This window comes from Diadema setosum, chromosome 6, assembly GCF_964275005.1.
Source record: "Diadema setosum chromosome 6, eeDiaSeto1, whole genome shotgun sequence".
Classification (NCBI taxonomy): Eukaryota; Metazoa; Echinodermata; class Echinoidea; order Diadematoida; family Diadematidae; genus Diadema; species Diadema setosum.
The window spans coordinates 6,172,780-6,197,170 of NC_092690.1; the positions used below are offsets into that span (position 1 = coordinate 6,172,780).

The 24,391-nt window shown below is 35.7% G+C and overlaps 1 protein-coding gene across 1 annotated transcript in view; it reads left to right on the top strand.

Annotated features, from left to right (window-relative positions):
• LOC140230196 (uncharacterized) overlaps positions 1–23,713 on the top strand; it is a 33,147-nt gene extending 9,434 nt beyond the window's left edge. Inside the window, exons 9-24 of the mRNA XM_072310377.1 lie at positions 467–538; positions 1,034–1,105; positions 1,454–1,525; positions 2,061–2,132; positions 4,378–4,449; positions 5,142–5,213; positions 5,975–6,046; positions 6,401–6,472; positions 14,655–14,726; positions 16,505–16,576; positions 17,431–17,502; positions 18,165–18,236; positions 19,480–19,551; positions 20,890–20,961; positions 21,345–21,416; positions 22,633–23,713. Of these exons, the coding sequence (XP_072166478.1) occupies positions 467–538; positions 1,034–1,105; positions 1,454–1,525; positions 2,061–2,132; positions 4,378–4,449; positions 5,142–5,213; positions 5,975–6,046; positions 6,401–6,472; positions 14,655–14,726; positions 16,505–16,576; positions 17,431–17,502; positions 18,165–18,236; positions 19,480–19,551; positions 20,890–20,961; positions 21,345–21,416; positions 22,633–23,713 (2,161 nt within the window). The remainder of the gene's footprint in view (positions 1–466; positions 539–1,033; positions 1,106–1,453; positions 1,526–2,060; positions 2,133–4,377; positions 4,450–5,141; positions 5,214–5,974; positions 6,047–6,400; positions 6,473–14,654; positions 14,727–16,504; positions 16,577–17,430; positions 17,503–18,164; positions 18,237–19,479; positions 19,552–20,889; positions 20,962–21,344; positions 21,417–22,632) is intronic.
• Positions 23,714–24,391: the final 678 nt, after the last annotated feature.

A 24,391-nucleotide genomic window follows, 5' to 3' on the forward strand; every position in this document is an offset into this window, starting at 1 on the left:
CGAATTTTTCATTATTGATGTATGCATGGTATGATTGAAAGACATACAAATTCAATTAATATCAGTATTTTTTAGCTTCAGATGGTGTAAAAAAAGATTAAGAATATTTCCCTTTGTCAGAATAAGACTGGGGATTGATCGCTGTATGAGTACAAAGAGTTAAACGCTTGTAATGTATTTTTTGATGTCGATTTCTTTACAAGAAGAATGCTATAAAAAGGTTTTTTTTTTTCATTTCATCTGATCTCCTTTTCACTTCACAACGTTGCCAACATCTTGCGGTTGTTATGTGCCTAACCCACTGATGACACAAACGTAATCCAGTGTTTTCTTTGTTGCAAAATTGCAACGGTATAAACAAACAGAGGTATGTGTTACCACTATCTGGTAAATGGAAAGTACACGTTCTTTTTCTTCTATTCAGTTTCCCTGTCTTTGCTTTTATTATTGTATCTTTCCCATACAGGGGTGCGTCTGGAAACGATATGAGGGTGATCGAGACAGATACATTCTTTGGTCTGGATAAATTGTCAATCTTGTAAGTCTATGACATTTCCTTATTCTTTCCGAAATATTCCAAAGTTTTTGAACAAAAAGTAGAGTTAATATAATTATAAGCGGCATAGCGCATTAGAGAGAGTGAGAGAGTGAAAGGGAGAGAGAAAAATTGATAGCTATCAATGCATCCAATGATGTCCAACCCAAAACGCCAGAATATCATGTCTATGCGAAATACTGGAAGCGATATATTTATATGCATAACATTAATTGAAGCGTGGAGACGTTTTGTGGAAAAAAAAAATATAATTGCACACTTCAATATACGATTCAGAATACTTCCTAACATGTGTATAATATAAATTTGCATTAATATGTCGCAATTTGCATTAATTTTCACGTGTCTTACGTTGTCGTTTAGATGTATTTTATCGCCTCGTCAGATACACTTTGCATTATGTTGACATATTTGATGCAAGGATTTGTTTTGATAACTCTATCTTATCTAAATTATTTTGTCTGGTGATCGAATCAGAAATCTTTCCAATAGCAACATTAAGGTTCTTGAAGTGAACGCGTTCAATGGTCTGGACAACCTAACCAACTTGTAAGTATACTTATGTTTGTGTATGAGTGTGTGTGTGTGTGTGTGTGTGTGTGTGTCTGTGTGTCTGTTTGTTTGTCTTTGAGCGCACAGCATGATGTAGGACTATCATGTCTTGTGTACCAATTGTATATTCCACAACGTCACACAGTTTTGATGAAGCACAGAACAAAATCATTAAAAATGTGTGTTATTATTTCTAATTGCAAATTCGCTGGAGGGTTTGTCTCCGATGTGAGTGTGTTATGAACGCGCAACGATGTTCCTACATATCGCTAAATCTCCAGGAAGCTTTTTTCCTTTATTAAATGTTCGATATACATCTTTGCAACCTTTCTCCCGAAATGGTAGAGACCTTTCAAACAACGGCATACGACACATCGAAAGATACGTCTTTGCTGATCCCATCGCGCTGTTGGAATTGTGAGTACACAAAGGCGAAAATGGCGATTACAGATCTATATGGCTTTATTTTTAGTATTTTTTCTCCATTTTGTTATATTTGTGTGACATCGTTATTAATGATACAGATTATGGACTCAATGTAGATCCAGTGATATTTTTTACCCGTTAGTAATTACATTAAAGGTGTCATAAATCAAAGGATGTAACTGGAGTTGAGTGTCATGGTTGCTAATATTGCAATAAACCAGCTACATGACGAGGGTTACATTTACTTACCAATTGAAACAAGTGACGCAATATAACTATAGACAATTTTTGTAAAGGAGAAAAACAAAACAAAACTACAAGCAAGACATGCAGAAAGAAAAAGAGTAATAAAAGCAAACCAAGTGTGTTCAAATAAAATTGCATGCACAATATACGATGATTGTCAAGAAATTTGTATTTACTGCATATGTGAATTATAATCGCATGCTAAATGATTCTATTGAAAATTTTTCTTGCTTTTCTAATTTCTGTTCTTGAAAAATGATCTTCCACACATGCATTAAAGGGATTTATCAGGAAATAACATCACAAGGATCGACGGACCAGTTTTTGAAAGGCTCCAAAGTCTTGTAAGATTGTAAGTGCATAAAAATTTCTCTCCGTACTTGACACGAAAACTTCTCCCTTTTATATCTACATTTTTTCCTTCAAGTTGACATGTAAGTATAATGGTGTTGTTGCTATGTGCCCCTGCACCACCACTCTCTGCCCTCCCCCCTTAAAAAAGAAGACAAAATGAATAAACAGTTAAAAGTCGCACGCAACAATTTTATTTACGTGGGGACCAGAAAATAGGTAAATTAATGATTCAAGTGCTGTAAGTCTTTAATTGTTCATACTTTTTGAAAGAGCAATGTAATCTTTTTTTTTCTACATTATTCGAAAGTTTAGAATCATAAAACAAATGGGAAAGTGTGTTTTAACTGTTTTTCCTTGATCAATATTCCTTGGTAGAATAGGTGTGATGACGTGTATCCTTTCGGTTCATAAGAAACAACACTTTTAACTACAATAACGGTTAAAACGGTTGAAATGATAACGGCGTTGAAAGTGTGTTATTCATGGATAGAATTTGTTTCCAAGGCAACAGCTTAAGATGACTTTATCTTCAGTTTTGTTGCTGGGGAGTGCTATATATATATATATATATATATATATATATATATATATATATTTTTTTTTTTTTGGTCTCATTTGTTGGACAAAGGTTAGTCAAGATTAGGCATATGAGCCCCCTCCTACTTTTTTTCTTATATATATATATATATATATATATATATAATATTGTTCTCAGTGCACACTTTCCTCATGCAGGATGGGTGTGTACTCTTTGTATTTATGCAACATCATAAAAGTTAGAGTCTGCTCTTTCAGAATCTGCCCGTAAACTAAAAAAAAAGAAATAATAATATGTGGCGATTATTTTATTGGGGTGTTATGATGCAAGATCATATCCATATTTGTATCGTAAATAGCCTAAGTTTGTGCCTGTACATTATATAATAGTTTGCAGCATAATAAACGAAGTGTGTGAGTTGTTGACCTTATTGAATATAAGTCTGTATACGTCTATCCAGGGACGAATTGCCAAATATAAGCTACAGACAAAAAGGACGACAAATGGCATATTTAGGACATAGACTCAGTCCAGTAAAAGGATATTTGTAATTAGTGTGCGTTGATAAATTTCAAAATGGTACTGTCTGGTTGTATCAATAGAGTACCCACGTTATTACTTCATTATCTTTGTGTACTTATGTTTTAATAAATATAAATGTCTCGTTTACACCTGGAACTGTAAATGAATATGTACTTTTTGTATACTCACAAACACACGCTGATACACACGCACAAACCCTCATATATACATACTGTATATGTGACCCTGCACCTCAAAACAAAAAGTCGCCAGACACGAATTTTTAGTTAAGACCATATTCTGAAAGAGCAGACTTTAAGCTTTAAAATGATCCATAACTCAAATCAAATGGACTCTCCTAACCTATCTAAATATTGGAAAGAAAGCACAAACTCAGGAAAAGTGTGAACTGAGAAAAGAGGCTCTCAAGTACAGTGTCCATTCAAGCGCTTAATCTTTACCAAACCGTTCTGGCTGTGCGATGAATGGGACAAAAAACAGGAAGTAAACCACCAGAGTAACAACAATGAAGGGATCATTAGATTAAACTGAAATTAGGCATGCCTCATTAACACATTCTGTCCATAAGAAATGCCAACTTTCAAAGCAGTAGCACTATCTCTTTAAAAGTTAAAAAAAAGTGAAAAAAGTGAAGAGTGTGGACAAGGTTTTTCAGAAATGAAAAGGGGATTCTAAAGACACACCTTATCACACTATTCTACCAAAAATGTTCGAGATAAACTGCTAAAAAAACACACTTTCCTGCCCGTTTTATGATACTTAATTTTAGCATAATGTAAAAGAAGACCCGCTCTTCCAGAAAATATGAAAAAAGTCAAGTTCGGCTAGGTTGACCCATTTCACTTATTTGCAGTCCTCACGCAAAATCAGCGTGTGCGACTTTATGTTCGTTTTGAGGTGCACGGTCATATATATATATATATATATAATGCTTATCAAAGTATATTAATATTGTAAATGAACATTCACTGAATGGTAAATGGTCTTTAAATTGCTTTGAATGCTATGAACGATGCGTTCTTCATAATTGAATTACACACGGTTCCTCGACATTACTGCAACTTTACTACAACCACCGTATTGTCATTTTTTATTGTATTAACAATATTGTGTATACAATTATTTATTGTTATTGTCATTATTCTTATAAACCTTTTTACAGAGATCTTTCAAGCAATCACATTACCGAAATAAATGGAGAACTATTAGTTGGTCTACAAAGCCTAACTTTCTTGTAAGTGTACTTGAACCTTGAACACGTCTCAAATATTTTGTTTTCTTTGCCTTTCTTTTTTTTTTTTGCACAAGTAGCCTATATATTAGGACTATGTACAATTTATTACTCAGATTTTTTTTTTTTTTTTTTTTGCGGCGTGCTGCCGATTGTCTATGTTTAGTATATCTGTCTTTTTGTATGGTGTACGAATACTTAAATAGACACATTACTCTTTTCAGCTGCTGCTTCTGTGTCATTCATTTAACATGGATTGAACTCCTTTTTTGATGGTTCACAGACTGCTTTGCTCTATGTTCTATTGTTCCCTTTGTTAATATCGTACTGTCATTTTAGCAAAGAAGAAACAGTTACTATATGCTACTCACACTTTACTACTATTTTTTTTTTCACTTTTTCACGGAGGAAAAGTGGTTTTAACGGAGATAATGCCTTGGACCAATCTTTTAAGTGCGAGATACATGTCATGTATAAAGAACACTTTGATGCTCTTGCAGTTTTCTGTTCTACAAATCACATTTTGATCTCAATTTGAATTAATTAACGAATTCTTTCGCAGAGTTATTTGTATTGCTAGTGATTGACAAATTCGATTTTAGTAGCAGCAATTATAGAAATCATTTTCAAAATTGTAATAACAACTACTATTGAACTGACCATGACATATTCATTTCTTTGTGTCGAGGAAATAGTGATTTGACTGAAAACGCTGTTGCGAGAATCGATGGCAGAGCTTTCAACGGTCAAGACAGCATTATACGATTGTAAGTATGTTGTCTACAGGATGAAGAAATAGAAAGACAAAAATGACTCTCTGGCAACATCAGGTCCAAAATAAATCTTCCAATGTGTATAATATATGTGTATGTGTGTTTTTGTGTGCATATTACATAAATGAAGGGTTTGTTTGCAAAAACCTATACGTCCATTTTTGAAGATTTTGAAGTACGATCTCTGTCATAAAGTACAAAATAATACCTTTTAAATGATATATTGGTCACTACATAAAAAAGGTATATTTTTAAAGTTATGGTCAAAAGAAGCAGAAATTTTCTTATTATTCTCTTTATTTTTCTTGACCTTTAATCGCAAATATCTCCATTTGACAAATATGGACTTATCGGTTTTTGCAAACAAACTCTTCAAATATACATAAACATAATGATCTTGTTTGCACAATATAGTCGTATTTATTTTTTTTTCTGCCTGTTTCTTCTTTCTTGCGTGTTTTAGAAATTACATCATGTGATTGTAAAAGCCATTCCATTTCAATAAAAATACTTTCAGGGATGTTTTATCATTTATCCACAATGCGTAACGGTTCTTTTCTCATCATTCAGTTTATTCTGTTTCTAATGTAGAATGAAAATAAGCCGAATTATTCCCATTGATATCAACTGTTAGAAGACCACATTTTCAGAAATGTATATCTAATCTAGAAACTACAGTTCTTAATATCAAATTTGGAAATATTACCTTCATCGTTTTATCGCTGTTGATGTTGTTGTTGTTTAATGTACCGCAGGTACCTTTGGAACAATGACATTTCTAGGCTTGAAAATGACACTTTTAGGGACCTTGAGAGATCACGGTGGCTGTAAGTATATCTATCTGTATGACTTGCTTTCCATAAAAAAGAATACTCTACTAAATCCGGTCGTACATTTTTAATTATTTAATAATTCATACTCATTTACAATTAGTATTGCTGACATTATTACTATCGCTAATGATTATTGTTATTGGACAACTGCATTCAACGGTACATATGTATATTGGACAACTGCATTCAACGGTACACATGTACGATCCCATTATAGATTCATTTTCTATGTTTCAAATCATTAGCTGATCATTATAATCTGTCTCTTTTTCCACACTTTTAGTCTGTCTTTCTTCTTGTATACATTGACTTAAATGAATACACGCATACATTGTTGTACCTGGACAGGTATCTTTCAAACAACAACATATCGTTCATCGAGGCTGGGGCTTTTAATGGTTTAATCAACGTTTGGTGGTTGTAAGTATTCTACGTCCAAGTCTCATTGTTAACACGTGACCAGACAGATATTCAAACTGTTGCTATGATTCCCTTTAAGCTAACTCTTTTTTTTTTTGCACCATCACTTGTATTATCGGTACCTGTAAAAACCATGAGATGCATGAGGCAAACTTAACACGACATCGATGGTATGATGATCCTGAATTTCCACAATATGTGACCTCGTTGTATAATATAGGTTTTCATGGCCTATAAAATATTTCGCACTTTTGTCAGTCCATTTGATAAAAAGGTTCATTCAATTTAGCGAAAATCCTCGTCACTGCACATTCTGCCATTCAGAATTGCAACTTGTTCGTTCAATTTAACATTTCGATCAATGGAATTCGCATATGTGCCTTTCGAATTCGTAAAATGGGCATTCAAATTGGCACGTGTTCTTCAGTCATTCAAATTCGCCAACAATAGCGGCAGATGGTTTTTCAGTCATTCAATATCGCGTATGGGCAGTCAAATTCCAAGCATGTTCATTCAAATTGGCGTAATGTTATTTCTATTTTTGAAAAGGTGAGAACCGTGATTTATACGTATTTAAATGTGAATTTTTGTTTTCAATAGCAACACACTTAAATATGATAATAAAGGTGTATCTTTAACTCAGGTTTGCTGTTAATGATAATGATAGTGAATAACATTTATACAGCGCTCGATACTGATGTTTCTAAGCGCATGTTGTTCCGTAACGAATGGGACAAAAAACAGGAAGTAAACCACCAGAGTAACAACAATAAAGGGATCATCAGATTAAACTGAAATTAAGCATGCCTCATTAACACATTCTGTCCATAATCAATGCCAACTTTCAAAGCAGTAGCACTATCCTGTCAAAAGTTATTAGAGTTGAAAGTGAAGAAAGCGGACAAGGTTTTTTCAGAAATCAAAAAAGGATTCTAAAGACACGCCTAATCACACTACTCTACCAAAAATGTTCGAGATAAACTGCTAAAAAACACACTTTCCTGCCCGTTTTATGATACCAAATTTAAGCATAATGTAAAAGAAGAACCGCTATTTCAGAAAATATGAAAAAGTCAAGTTCGGCTAGGTTTGACCCATTTCACTTATTTTCAGTCCTCGCACAAAATCAGTGTGTGCGACTTTATGTTCGTTTTGAGGTGCACGGTCACATATGTGTGGCGCTCCGTCGGAATGAGTCAAAAGTCGCAAAAAATGAAATCGTAGTTATGCCTATAAGTGAATTCTACAGACTCTAAGCTTTACACTGATATGTAATACAACTCATTTCGACATCCCTATAGATCATAAAAACGAATATTAACCACGTTTGTTATGTCAGTTGATTTTCTAAATAACGGAGAAAATCGCTCTCAAAGTTCAGGCTATGTTCATGCTCACAACCTGTTTCTTTCACGGGACGAAACAATACAACTGTCCTGCTTAGCGACGGCGTTTACGCTCCATCGCACGCACTACCGTATAAGGCGATAGCTTGGGTATGTAAGATAATCAACCAATCGCAGGACAGGTCTATCATTAACGATTCTGACCAATACGGCAGCCCGAATGTAAACTTCGGCGCGTTTGTGTCCGTGCCGCTGCCGCCGCATGAATGAGTCGGTACGCGTTGTGTGTCGGCTGCGTTGTGGTTTGCCGCAATTTTTAACTCACAAACAATAGGAAACAGTAGAAAGAAAAGAAGGCACGCAGTGCGTCTTACGAGAAGCGTCTTTTAGCGAGGGCGTTGATCGCTTCCATTCTCCTCCCATACATGTTGTTGTCAATGGAAACTAAAGAGGATGCGTTTAGCAAGTACCAATACCTAAATAGAACCTGAGAACCTATTGTAGGCGGGCACGCAATGCGTCTTACGAGAAGCGTCTTTTGGCGAGGGCGTTCATCGCTTCCATTCTCCTCCCATGTTGTTGTCAATGGAAACTAAAGAGGATGCGTTTAGCAAGTACCAATACCTATTAAATAGAACCTGAGAACCTATTCTAAGCGGGGGTTCAAAAGACAGCATCGGTAGAAAAAGTCAATGAAGTTGATTAACGATAGTCGTCTTTTGAGATCGTGTTCTTTGCGTGTACTTAAAACCCTCAAATTACGCACATGGTCGTAATGTTGCAGAGCATCAAAAACTGCTTTCGCGTCTTTTCTGCTGCAGCTGTATACAGCCGTAACATTATGAATTCCCGCCATATTAAAGGCACATTTCCTTTATAGGCGTTGCGTGCACAGTAATTATCGCTTATCAGAAGTATCAGATGTATCAGAAGCAAAGGTTGATGTAGGCTTGACAGCTTCACGTTGGGTTTACAATGATTCTCAGTCACTTTTCTAATAGCATAGCATATAAAAAACAATTAACTTGTAGCTTAAGCGGATTGTTTTTTTTTTTTTTACATCACATGTGCAGTTACAATCTTTCTGCGTTTGAGAAGTGGATCATAAATAATAATACTGAAAAATATTCGGAATTAATACTTAGGCCTTCTTCACTTCGTTTTGTATTCACAAACCTTATCAGAAAAAAAAAAAATGATTGCTTGATTACTTTCGGGTAAAGGAACTACCGGAAAGGAACCGCATTTAATTTTCTTGTTAACGAACCTAAGCTAATAGCAAACCATATTTCATTGTGTGATTAACGAACCTTCAGAATAATCAATTGTAGGCCTATTACCCCCCTCCCCCAAGGAAAAAAAAAAGCATTTCAATGTCATGCGTTGTCAATAGCGATAAAAGGCCCGTTTTTATTTCGTAGTGTGTCTCAGTACTCCTGTGCTTATTTCTAAGGATGTGCCTCTCTTAATGATTGCGATTGATGTTTAACTATTTCTTTCACGCGAGCTTGAACAGGAAGAAGTTAAAATTCAGGCAAGGAGACGAGTTTTCTTCCATGAGATGCAATCATTAAGACACATCTATTCACGAAAGTTGTGTGATTGCTTATGTGCTAAAGAATTGTGTCCATTACATGAATCAGGCACTATACAAAACGGTTGAAATCTACTGAAAGTCGAACTTCGTTTTGTTTTTTGTTTTTTGTTCAATTTCATTTCAATTTTAAGCGGGGATAGACTAGAAATTAGTTTGTCTATACTGGCAGGAGACATTACAGTTTTCCAGTACATGCTCCGCATTTAAACAGTCGCCATATTTTCGTGGTCAGAATCAGATAATGGACACGTGATATATTATAAAAATGAAAATAGAAAACAACGAACACGCCATATGTACAAACATTATGAACTTCAACGAATTAAACTTACCTGTGATATTCTGCATAAAAAACAAGCACGCCGATTAAATGATTTAATATAATTAATAGAGCACACAGCGATATCATGCATGGCAGATCAAATCAAGTTCAGTTGGTGAGAAAGCTAAATGAAGTTAAAAAGTTGACTTCTTTTCGTTACTCTTTCAATTCATGAAAACAGAATTACATTGTATATCTATTGAAGAGGATTGTCTCTGTTGCGAACGATCGCCATATATAGCACTGTTAGTCTCCTGCGCAAATCCGAATCCCTAAATAATTTTTGCTTGATAATGTAATAACCCTGCTCATAATTTCATAAAGGACTCGCAAATTCAAAGTTTCAAACCGTATACTAAAACATTATATTGTATACGGTGTATTTCAAAAAACATTTTGAATGCGTTGCGTGTTAGCATGTTAATAGCACCAATCTGCCTTTTATTTTCCGTATACGTAAAGCGCACAGAAACGTAACCAAATATTACAAAATACAGTGAAATGCATTGTACGGCGTGGTACTATCATTAGAAGTATATCCCATTCCTTTTTACTTTTATTTGCTTGAACCAAACCATGTGTCATTTTCGTAGCGACATCACTAGGAATTAGAATGTATGAAGATAATCGTTACTCATTTTTTTTTTTTGCGCTACTATTATAGCATTTACATTTTCCAACTTTTATTGACATGCAGTACTTACTGTATTGTTACGATTACGAATGTTGGTTATGAATTCAAAAGACTGGTTTATTAATCGAACTACAAAGGTAATAGCTGTTTTGAAAGTAGTTCGATACAAGTTCAAAACGCGATCGAAGTCATTGTCATAGGGGGAACTGATAGCTCTAGAAAACTTGTTTAGGCTAGTAAAGATTGCCGTATAGGCAATCTTTGTAGAAAGTTTTGACTTAGGCCGTCTATTGAGTATTTTGAGAAACTTAATAAAGAATTATTTGTTTTGATTATGTCAAGAATTAGTTTGAACTATGAGAATAAAAAGGCGCGGTTACCCAAACAATATCGTAGTTCGATTAGACAGTCATGATGGGTAAAGTGAATTCATGACTTGACTAATCCTTACTGAATTGATGAGCACTTCTGTAAACCATCAGTTATGTCTTGTAATCGTAGTCAAAATTCTTTTGAGCGATGAGACGAAAACCAACAAACAAAATGCCGTGTATCATCGCTCGAGATTCCAACATTTGGCGTCACCCGACCAACAATAAGTGACAAATCAAATGGGATATTATGTTGTGGGATAGCAGACTGTTATACGATTTTTAAATGTTTCGAGCAATTGTTTAAAAAAAAAAAAGAGAAAATGAGGCAAAGTTCAAGAAATTAGAAAAAGCACGTAAATGCAGGCGATCATGTTTGATAATAATAGTAAGAGATTACAATCGGCCGTGCGGATGTATATGATTGCCTTATTTACATGTCTGATTTCTGTAAACTATGTGATATTTAAATTTAAGTTCCCTTCCCTCCTTGATAGAAGTTTTGTTGGGTTTTCGCTATAGGCATTTATTAGGAAACGCTGTAAAAACGACAACAAATGCCTACTATACATCAAAAGATGACCTATACATACATGAAACACACAAAAAAAATCTCTACGTTCTGATATAAATCAACTGCTTGTTTGTTTGTTTGTTTATTTGTTTGTTTGTTTTGAATTACCATGGTCTTTGTCGGGGGAAAGATGAAGAAAAGTAGTAGAGTGTATCACTCTCAAATCCGGATGATTGCGATAAGTGTGTATCCCCGCCCTTTCTATACAGGTAAACGATTTAAGCTTGGTATGCTATTATAAAAGCCTGCATGTGTCACGCGGAAGAACTGATTCCGTGATCACTTTTAGCCTTTCATAAAATTCACGTTTTAAGATGGTAACGATAGCTTGTAGGAGATAGAGTAAGTTAGCGTCACTGACTGTGGTTCTGAACACAAAAGGAGACTCAAAAATTCCTTTACAAATTAGCAGATATAATGCCGATCCTCCAACACTGTTGCTCCATTCCGTCATTGATTCTGCTATCAATGGCGAAGAAAGAATACTGGTTGCGTGATTATCCACCCCTTGATAGCAGGAAGTTTACCTTTCATTGTTTAAGGCTTCGTTGATGCGGGGTTTACTCGGATACAAGGCGTGAACATTGCCGTCCGAGTTCTTTCATTCGAAATTCCTCAGAATACGCAATTCAATGGGCAATTAGCGCTGCTACTTGGCAAAGCTGTTAGCCAACCCAATTGTCCCAATTCTTTGCAGACTTGACCTCTCACATGTCAGCTACACGCAATACACGGCAAACAGCTTTCATTACAAACATTCTGATTAAAAAACAAAACAAAATGAAGAAGCACACTTTTGAGTAGCGACACAGCTTTCTGTCCCTTTCTCAAATAGGTCCTACTTCTAAAAAAATACACAGATGACTAGAGTCAGAATATCCTCCAAAGGGAACACGAGCTATCTGGGCATTAATAATGTTTGTCTTCCTATTTCTCTCCATGCCGTCACGGCCCAAACCATCATAAGTAATAAGGCAATAAGTTTCATTAACCAGGGAAATAATAGTACGCATTACATACATTTGGCGAATTATCACACAAATTGTCGACTTTATAAAAACGAGAATAATTGACAACTTAGGCCCTACTATATCTCCAGAGATGAGCTTTAAACAGCAAGTCACATACCAGGGAAGGAAAGTTATGATTATTTGAACAAATTCATTAATGAGGCCAATTAATAACCGTTGTAAAAGTACACACACGCATAAAAAAGGTTTCGAGTTCGATATGATTGTGATCATTGTATTAGCTCATAGATAAAGTATCATAAATTTTGCGTGATCGTTCGTTGGAATTATTTTTTTCAGTGCGATTTGTGCGTCATGTCAATCACCACTCATTGAAATGGAGTGCATGTATCAAACGAAACTCGCTGGTCATGCAATCAATAGCCTTGGTCAGCTCACTATTATTGCGTAATTCTATAGCCCTCGCCGCTTGGCCGCCGACGCCGCCGCGCGCACCATGCTTTGTTTTGTCTTCAAAGGGGTCAAGAGCAATGCCTCATTAGCATACACCCTAGCAACGGAGGCGGAGTCTCGATCTGGCAAGAACAATAGGTGCGAAACGCAACGCAAAGGCGAGCGTTCGAAAAAAATGTAACCGAAAAAAAAATGTCTCAGAAAAACGGTGATTTGGGACACTTGTACTCATGTTCACACGCTGAAATTTTCTGTACAAACAGATAAAACATAAAGGAATCAGAATCCGTCATAAAAAAATTTCGACCCGAGTAGTGCTTCCCCTTCATTTTCGGCTCATTACGGGAAAACTCCCCGTGCGACTTATGACTCATTTTGTCGGAGCGCCACACATATGTGATCACGTGACTATACCATGCTAAATTGAATGAACGATTTGCGAAATGGTGCTTACCTTACGAATTTGAACTGAAAAAGTGCTGATTCGAATGATGTTAAAGGTAATTTGAATGCTCCAAAATGAATTTGAATGGAAAGATTATAAAATTGAAATACCGAACGTGCTATCTAGGCTAAATTGAATGCAGCAATTTGGAATTGGCGTGGAAAAAAGTGCGAAATTGGCCGGGAAAACTTCTACAAAAAACGTGAAAAGATCACCAACATTTAATGAACATCCACCAACACCAAACATTGCTACATATCTTTAAGAAGATAATGTTCCATCTGAACTGAAAGTTTCAATATAGCGCCATGTTGATTTTGAAGAATTACCGTTCAAATCGCGGCGTGATGACGATTCTTGATAAGTTGAGGTATGTGCGATTAAAACAGGAAATAAAAAAGTGATAAGAAGAATACAAGCAGTGTATGTCATTCATGATAGCCTCACGATTATTCCTTGTTATGATTCAAGTGGTGTATGAATTAAGTTTTATTTTCTTCTATATTGTGTTGATTGACGTACTTTATAGCTGTTTAAAAGTGGCGGTAAGCCCATTTTACTATCGCACTATGTCTCTGATTGTCTCTCTGTGTGTCTGTCTCTCTCTTACACCCTCTCTATAATTATGTTATGATCATAATTATATCATAGTTCAAACCGTGCACCACAAAACGAACAAAACGTTGCACCCCTTGATATTAAGTGAGGGCTCAAAAAAGGTGAAACGGGTCAACCAATTCATTATTGGGTTTTTCATATTTTCTGAAAGAGCTGCCCTTCTTCTACTTTATTCGTAAGTTTGGTATCATGAAATAAATGTGAAAGTGCGTTTTCAACAGTTTTTCTACAACTCTTTTTTCGTGCAGTAGTGAGATCAGGTATGTCTGAGAGGCCCCTTTTCCTTTCTTGATAACGCTTTGCACCTTAATCACTTTTAAGTCTAATAACTTTTGAAGAGATAATCCTACTGCTTTGAAAGTTGGCATTGGTCATGGACAGAATGTGCTTATAGGCCTGCTTAATATCAATTTGATCTAGTAATCCCTTAACTGTTGTTGCTCCAGCGGTAGACGTCCTGTTTTTGTCCCATTCACTCCACTGCTAGCCCGGCTTAGTAAAGATTAAGCGCTTGAATACACAGACCCTGTACTTCTTGGGTCACACTTTTCCAGAGTGTGCTTTCTTCTAGTTGTAAGGTAGGTTAGGAGAGTCCATTTCAATTGAGCTATTTATACATCATTTTTAAAGCTTAATTTTTGCTTTTTCAGAATCTGCCCTTAACTAAAAATCCATGTCTAGCGATTTTCTGTTGGTTTTGTGATGCAGGGTCACTAAACATATCCTACATATTTAAGATATTTGTCATATTATAAATCATATCATAATGTAAATGTAAATTTAGCGCAACTTTTAGAGTGTGATGATATAAATAACAGATAACTATTTGTTTTTATTGGTTACGCCAACAGGTTACTTTCAAACAATAGCATAAACGCCATCGACGGAAGTGAATTTCAAGGTTTAGACAACTTATTCTATTTGTAAGTGTGAAAAACCACTTATGTTGTTCATTTCTTTTTTATGGTTAGCCCTACAGCATTTTTAAAACAACATCATGAAAACATTCAAGGTAAAGCAAACCCTCGCTTAAGTGCTGAACATGAAATAAAGTATTTCATGGGTGGGCAAAAGTGGAGGCAGGAAAATGCAAATGATATGTAACACACTGTGCATACACGAAAATTGGAATGATTAACTCTTTATGTGCCACGTTCGCACGTCCGACTCAGTCTACGGCGTGCCAGCTTCGCATATTCTGCTCAACAAACAAAGCCACCAAAACCGATCGATAAATTGCTAATCCCGCGGTACAATCAAAGCTTTTCTCGCGCTTTTGTTCCTCTCACATACGGCTTGCATTCTCTGTGGTGATTGACTATCAAGCGGTGTTCCCAACTAAATTTGCGCGTACATTCTAAGTTCCTGTCACTATTTTATGTGCAAAAGTCATGCCCTTACAGTAATGTAGCAACTGGACAGGTAATTCAAAAGAAAAATTGAAAATAGAATTGTCATACATTGTGTACGGAAGCAAAGTTTGGCATTCCTCTTTAACTTTGCTCACTACTATGTCCAGCTTAGCAAAAATTTGTAGAAGTTATATACATTGGAAAAAGAGAATTCTTTCTCAAAGCATGACTACCTTCGTGTCTCAGAATAACGTGGCACACAGGGGATTTCCACCATGGCACATAAAGAGTTAATTACCTCAAAACTTGAAATTATTTGAACTCTATTTATGTTTACTTCTGGGATAGTAAGAATTATTCTATATAACATTATTTCACTATAATTATGCTGCCGCCTATTGAGTCATGCTAGTTTATTTGTACACGCCATTTTTGTACACAAAGGGAAAGGGCAGCTGCATGTTATGCAAACTAAACAGTCAATCCTACTACTAAGTCACTTCAATATCCGTTGTGTGAACTAGGAGGTTTCTTGCTTTTCTCATTTAAATTTGTACTCTCTCATCGAATGGTATTATATAGATGATGACTGGCGAGGAAGGAAACATACCGAATGTTCCATCAGAAGAGTTTGAAATGCTATTGAGGGAGGTTATAAGATGATTTATCCTATCGATTGCGTGAAAAGTATGACTGTTCAATCGTTTGTTATCGTTTGTCATTGTTAACATGAAATTATTTCCCCGTGGGAGGACATTACAAAAATGGGCGAACATAACTAATGATTGTGTTTAGCCAATCACTAACCGATATTTAACTAACCCATATAATATAATTCTCTGCGAACCAGGTCTTCTACCGGACGGTTTCTTTTTCTTTCAAGTAATTACAGCATCAGAACGAAACCTGAACCTCTTTATGTACAATATAAAAGCTTAGCAAATATGAAAACAACTTAAAACTCTCTATATTCATGATTAAAACGTAAGTTTCTTACTTCTTCACATTATTTGTCGAAAAAAAAAAGAGAAAGATAACAAGTTATTAGTGCTTAACTGTTGTATTCTCAGCAGTTTATTGTGGCAAATTACAACTCTGTATGATAATAATTATTCTTAACCCATTCCGTACTGAATTCCAAAATTCCCATACACTTAATTACACATAACAACATGTTCCCGTATTGAATGGGTTAAGATACAACAACAAAGAAACGTGTTGTGGAAAAATGAAATGCTATAAAGTGAATGAACATATTAGTTATAATTAACATGTAAGGGTTTGTACATATGTTTAATTGTCTTCTCTCTCTCTCTCTCTCTCTCTCTCTCTTCAACTGGCAATAATAGAGATCTGTCATATAACAAGCTGCGAAGTATTGACAGTCACTCCTTTGAGGCCGTTAGCACTCTAACAGAACTGTAAGTGCATCTGGGAGGGGATCACTATAATTCTCTCTTTTGTATGAAACAGGAATATACCTTTACAATATCCGTGTGTAAATGTATAAGCCCATACCTTAAAAATTAAACACATTACCAAACCTGAAACCTATACGTTCGTCAGCAGATATATTGAAATATATGTATATATATATATATATATATATATATATATATATATATATATATATATGTGTGTGTGTGTGTTATTCATGTTACATGTTAAACATTTCATACTCAAGTTTCATGTTTCACTTGATTTCAAAATAAGATACGTTTAACACAACAGACAATTTGAGATAGAATTGCTGAAATGTATGAGAATCTAATCATAATGCGTAATATGAGGAACCTACTAAAAAGCAAAGCTTGTACGATGTAGGTTTCAAATATATACTTATATCTCATAAACAATAACCCAGACACTCTTAGGGCTGTGGAAAATTGTTTAGTATAAATCTTAAACTCTCCAAGACACTTCAATTGATTTCGCATCTTAGGAATTGAATCGTTTATAGGTTCTAATACAGTTTATTATTTCAATTATATCGGAATAAACATCGGAAGTCTAATCTGTACGTTATGCAAGTGGGCACCCTTGTTAACATCATTATCATAATAAAAAATATATACTTTTTAAACTTAATTTTTGAAGTACTGTATTATATAGCATTGGATTATTTGGGGTTTTTCATATTTGCCAAGATAACTTTACCTTTTAACTGACACCTACTAAGAAGTAAACACATTTTTAATTTTCATTTAAAGTATTAATACAGAAGGAGTAAGTAAAACACATTTGTTTTTCTGTCCTTTGTTTTAATCTTCAACAGTGATCTAAGCCACAATGACATTAGTGAAATCAAACCAGACGCATTTGCAGGATTGGATCATTTGGTGACATTGTAAGTATGTGCGAACAAAATACTTTTGTCTAGTAATGTTCGATGCGTCTTTTGTTTTATAATATTAAATAACTTTTGGGAGAGGCGAGGGCTTATGTTTTATAGTTTTGGTAGCAAGTATGTTAAAACGGAAATGAATGTTAGTGAGTTAATTACACATTCACTGGACAGTATGTGCTATATAAATGTCATGCTGACTGGAGTCATGCTGGGGTTTGCTCTCGCTTTATCAGTGCTACATCTTTCTATTTGATAGTGCTCAGGACATCCTTCGCGTTTTCACAGAACAGTCACAGCTTAATAATCGTCTTATTTCAGGAATTCCGAGGAAAAAACACCGAAGGACAACACACACACACACACACACACACAAAAAAAAAACTACATAGTTGAAAAAAAATGAACAACATTATTGCTCTGCAGCTGCTTATTTAGGGTTGACTTTGTAAAGAAAGGTCCCATACCGATTTGTTTTTCTTATCTCTCTCTCTCTCTCTCTCTAGAGGCTGTAGGACCTAAGTACTTTGCTTGTTACTTAGAGAATCTGTATAATATAATGATTGTCTTATTTGTTATCACGCATATCATCTCTATTTTTCTTCTTTTATAAGGTCATATTCGTTTTTGTATCTTTGTGTTTTTGTATTTTGTGATTGCAATAGAGATCTTTCGCACAACAGGATCAAAAGTGTGAGCGGTGGGATTTTCTACGAATTAATCAGCCTTTATGCCTTGTAAGTGTTTGAGTGATTTCGGTACCTTAAATTTTATCTTAAATTCTTATGCTAAGTACACTTCGTACTGTTATGACTGCGAGATATAACATGGAAATGACAAACAAAGTACTGACATTTTCTTTTTCTTTTTGTATTTTGTGATTGCAATAGAGACACGCTCTGCTAACACCTCATGTCTTAATTTCTGTCATCAAACAATCGACTGCGGCCTTAAAAAACACCAAACAAACAAACATAAACAAACATTCCAAAAATGTTCACACCATATCATTACAACTGAACAATGTGAACCAGTAATCGTTTGTCCGTTATCTGTCATAGTTCGTGCAATCTTATTCAGCAAATGTTCTTGCTTTCATTTGCTGTAGGAAGTAATCTTTAAGAACACATTTTGTTTCCATATTTTTTTCTAGTTGTGTTTTACGTATTGAATGTTGTGTGTTCCAACCGGCAATCACTTTTTCTTTTTCTGCAATTTATATTACGATCAGAGTTGTCAGCGTACCTTTTCTTACTACATGAATCTATCTATCGTTCTTATCAATTTATATCGTGTTCTTGTGTGTGTGTGTGTGTGTGTGTGTGTGTGTGTGTTTTACATGGACATTATGCTGAATACACATCCCTGCTTTAATTTCGTGTCTATACCATGTTGTTTGCTTTCATGCTTTTGTGCCTTAGACCAATTTTCCCTCCTCTTGCTTTTTTTACTGCCATGAGCCATTTTTTTTTTGTCCACATTACCTAAATCTCATATCCTGCTTTAAAGTATTTACCTTTTCCATTTTTGAAGCTAAGGTTTGATGGGTATTTGCGACAATTTGTGATAGATGTTCCACAACAGCCTTTATAGCCTTCGAACGGCTGGATTGCTATTAAAATGTTAACAGGAAACAATTTATTATTGTTATTTTTATCATCAGTTGCATTGCTATATTATGATTCCTTCCGTAATTAACATGTCATACCAATTTTGTATTTTGCTAATTGTTTGTTTGTATTTTGTTTCTCTTTTGTTATGTACATTTACAGATGTGACGTGAAATATAAAAAGATAAACAACTTCAACTGTGTGTTAAGAGTATTAAAGACCAGTACAGTTTCAGTAATTCAATTCAATTATCACAAGTACTGGGCGGTGTTTTGTTTACCTTTAAGGTTTAGATGTGATTTGTGCAAACCATTTTAATTCATATTACTTTTCTTTCACTTTTAACTGATTTCTATTTTCCTCTGGAAGGAACCTGTCAACGAACGCGGTCCCTCTTCTTCAGTCCCACACGTTTTCGAACCAGGCAATGCTGACATACTTGTAAGGAACGATACAGTGTACTTTCATTATCACGTGTGTATACACATCGTCGATATCACTGCTTTTGTTATCACATTGTGTATGCAGTTTTGTACATGTTGGAATGGATACATATATGCTACTAAGAAATATAACACGACTACGCTAAAGACAAATGAAGAAACATGTAGTTCTTTGATTCAATATCCCGGAGTTGTTGAAGAATGCACGGGGCTCAACGCAAAATACGTCAATATCAATGATTTCTTTAAACAAATGAAGAGTTTGTTTGCAAAAACCGATAAGTCCATATTTGCCAAATGGAGATATTTGCGATTAAAGGTCAAGAAAAATAAAGGGAAAATAAGAAAATTTTTGCTTCTTTTGACCATAACTTCAAAAATATACCTTTATATGTAGTGACCAATATATCATTCAAAAGGTATTATTTTGTACTTTATGACGGATATCGTATTTCAAAATCTTCAAAAATGGACTTATCGGTTTTTGCAAACAAACCCTTCAAATACAGCGAAATGAATATATCAGTTACTTTATGCATACGGATAGTCTAAATAGAACTTCTTGAATATCAAACAGATCTAGACGAAATGGATGCCGACCTTTCTTTTTTTTTCTCACTTTTTTTCATTTGACCTTGGAATATTCCTTTGTAAATATTTACTTAACTCTCTATGTGCCACGTTCGCACGTCCGACTCAGTCGACGGCATGCCAACTTCGCATATTCTGCTCAACAAACAAAGCCGCCAAAACCGATCGATAAATCGGCTAATTACTGCTAATCCCGCGGCACAATGAAAGCGTATCTCGTGCTTTTGTTTCTCTCATATACGGCTTACATTCTATGTGGTGATAGACTATCAAGCGGTGTTCCCAACTAGATTTGCTCGTACATTCTAAGTTACTGTCACGGTTTTACGTGTAAAAGTCATGCCTTTACAGTAATGTAGCAAGTGGTCATTTAAAAGAAAAATGAAAATAGATTCGTCATATAATCTATATCGAAACAAAGCTTGGCATTCCTCTTTAACGTTGCTTGCTATTATGCCCATCTTAACAGAAATTTGTAGAAGTTATAGAAATTGGAAAAACAGAATTCCTTCTCAAAGCATGACTACCTTCCTGTCTCAGAATAACGTGGCACACAGGGGGTTTCCACCGTGGCACATAAAGAGTTAAAAGCCAGTCTTTGTCCTCTCTCAATATCATGAATACATGACAGGAAAAAAAATATATTATCAAACTCTGCAATGGCTTAATGTATACAGTTCATGTTGCGATCTTGATATATATTTGCCTGTTAAACGCGGTATGATTTCGCTTGTTTTCTTTACAGAGCACTGGACAATAATCCAATAACTTACATTGAACCAGAAGCTTTCGTCAACCTTTCCAAAGTAGAATATTTGTAAGTGTGCAAATGCCTGATGAAACATTATTTTGTTTTCCTTTGTTTGATACCGACCCTGTCTGGCCCTTTCTGGGCCTGATACTAAAGACATTGTGAACAAATTATGTTTTGTTTCTGTACGCCAATCGGCACTTAAGATACCCAAACGGTTGATTATACAATGAAGAAAAAGTATAGGAAAACAGAACCAAAGAAATGTTAACTGGAGGTGAATTTATCTTAGTTTGAACTTGTAATTTGGATTATACAGCACTTTGTAATGACATGATACATTCATGTCACATACATGCATACTAAGCTTTCATTAACCCAGTAAAATCATGACTAGTCAAAATATCCCCTCCCCTCTCTTTGTTTCTCTCTTCGTTCATATTTTAAAGGTTCCTAACAGAAGTGGATTTGCGTGATGTAGACGAAAACACGGTAGAACCACTTACGTCGCTTGTAGCTATGTAAGTTTATCATTCAATACTTGTGTTTATTCCCACTCCAAGACAACAAAAGGGCAAGAGACTCTTAATTTGCGTTTTCCGTGGTCTTTATAAAGGAAAACATTTGTATTTCACAGCAGGTTGCCCAAAACCAAATTCCATAAATTGTCGATTCAAAACTGGTGTATTGATAGCAAGGTATTAAATCAACCATACATTATACATACAGTGTATAAGATTAGAACAGGGAATGCGGTCTGCAAGGAACTGTAATATTTTGGAAGAGAAACTTTTATGACCCTCTAGGCTTGAAAAATTAGCAGGCTGCGTCCGGCCTCTCGCCTAGCGAAGTTGACCAAAAGCAATAAATCATTTTGTCTCTCCGCCAGTGCGACTATGGCCGCACGATCGTATGGCGGGCGAGGGGAGTCAAAATTAGTACAACTATGCAGCTATACAGCCATGGAATGGATGTAAGGTTTTAACCAATCAGAACGCAAGAAACCGTACAACTATGCAACTGTGCAACTATTCAACTGTGCAAGTGTACAGCCCTAGAATGCCTGTATGGTTGTCACTCGTACGGGCCGAAGTGCCATTAACCGAACAACCATACGTCCATGCATCCCATTACGGAACGACTGTCAAGTTAAGTGGTTATGAAAAACACACACAAACTGAACTTTGCGTGAAATTTAAATTCTATGAATATTAATAGATTTGTACAAGTGAAAAAAAAAGCAAATGAGCAAAGAAAATGATAATCCATCCAGACCAAATCCAATTTTCTTTGTTCACTCTGCAACTAATAAATGATATCTGTTTACATTTGTTGGATTTGTAACAGCATACACACGTATTTTTTTTCTTATCTTTAACGTAAAGGGTATTTAAGGCAGATACGGCCATAACAATCAAAGTATATACTAATACCTATAGTAGCGCGTAACAGTGCAAATCACCTGCTATTAAATTATGAAGGTGGTAGCTCTTTTCTGTTGTAGGGTATAGCACATAAGGTCATGCAGAGTTGGAATTTAAATAATCTAACCGGCCAATATCTGTGTATAATCGTGTTTCTGTGTAGGGATTCGTGTATGTGATATATTTTACTAGTTGATACGGTCCTTTTCTTTCTATGCTGTAACCTTTATTATCAGCAATCATTGCCTTCCATTTTTTCCGTTTCTCATATATTTACTCTATGTATTTGTTTTTTTTTTATCTTATTATGTAGATCGACTTCTGATACGCGGCTCTGTTGTCTTGTGGAAAATCGAGCGAACACTACCTGTACATCGACCGTTCCGACGAACCCCCTTGACACCTGCGGCAGTCTTTACCCGAGTGACGTATTACGAGTGTTTGGATGGTTAATGGGAATGACTGCCCTCATCGGCAACTGCGCAGTGTTGTACCTACGTCTCTATCATGAACAGGAAAGCAAGGTCCAGAATCGACTGATCGCAAGTCTTGCCTTAGCTGATTGTATCATGGCTGTGTACATGTTGATCATAACTTCAGCAGATTTGCATTTTGGATCGGATTATTTCCTGAGGGCGCCGTTGTGGCGAAATTCAGGTCTCTGCCGGTTTGCAGGGTTTCTGGCATTTTTCTCGAGTGAAGCATCTGTGATAAGTTTGACGTTGATCACTCTAGATAGGTTCATATGTATCACGTTTCCATTAAAGGGCTGGAGAATAGGTAACCGAGCGTGTAAAATCCTGCTCTGTACTACCTGGCTCTCTGTCTTTGTAATTTCTGTTCCCACATTTATTGATAACTCAAAGATACCGGATTTGTATGGACAATCAGACGTGTGCATAGGCCTTCCTCTGCACTTGAGGTCTGGTGGCACAGGTGTCTTAGTTACAACCAAAGAAACTGAATGGAGTAGGGATTTTACAGTTACTTTCGTGCCACTAGACGACACTAAACGTCCCCCGTGGCTTTACTCAATTGTTGTGTTTATTGGCGTCAACTTATTATCGTTCATCTTCATGGTAGTTTGTTATGTCGTCATGTTCGTCAAAGTGAGTCGGTCAAGCAAAGCGACCACGAACACGGCCTCGCGGTCTCGTGAGATCAAAGTTGCTCGCAGAATGGCGATTCTGATCGGAACTGATTTCGCCTGCTGGATGCCTATCATTTTAATGGGTATCTTGACTCAGACAAACTCACTCGACATACCGACATCTCTCTATGCCTGGAGTGTCATCTTCATTCTTCCTATCAACTCTTCTCTGAATCCGATGCTATACACGTTCATGTATTACTTTGATAAAGCCAAGAAATCTTCCAGAAGTAGTAGTTCCTGAAAGTATTTTTGTTTTTGTTTTTCTCTCATGAGTACGAGTCTAAAGGACGGTGTAAAAGTATCAATATTATATTATATTCATATATCCTCACATGCATACAGATCTACATAGGCCTATTTACATTTCTTCTTTCTCTATAGTGTACCCGACAATAGCAACAATAACTAATAAATAATCTCTATATATTATTCTATGATGTCAACAACCAGACATGACCAGCCATTGCAACCTCTGGGAAGGTTGGCTCGGGTCGGCTATATAAGCCAGTTCACAGTTAGCTCATGGGCACATTGGTACAAATGACCTGTCTCTTTGCTCAATTGGTTAGCACTTTACTCGTTTTCAAAGTAGCATGATGCATAAGCATGCCCACAATTTATGGAATTCACGTTCAAACAAAGAATGAACTTGCACAGAGCAGGTGACAAGAATGGTCTGTCAATTGACACTTCGGCAGGCATTCATTTTATAGTTTCGTGTTGAATGCATAAACAAATGCTTTCTACCAACATTGTTAAATACCAGGCTTGCTGTCAGGTGGATGTGCTAGTAAACACTTACAAGGGTTAATTGAATAATTATTATATAAGCGTTGCTTATCTCCGTGAATTCAAAGACAAACACGCCTGAGTGTACGAAATAATGACCTTTTTCTGCTTATGCACAACTTACAACGAA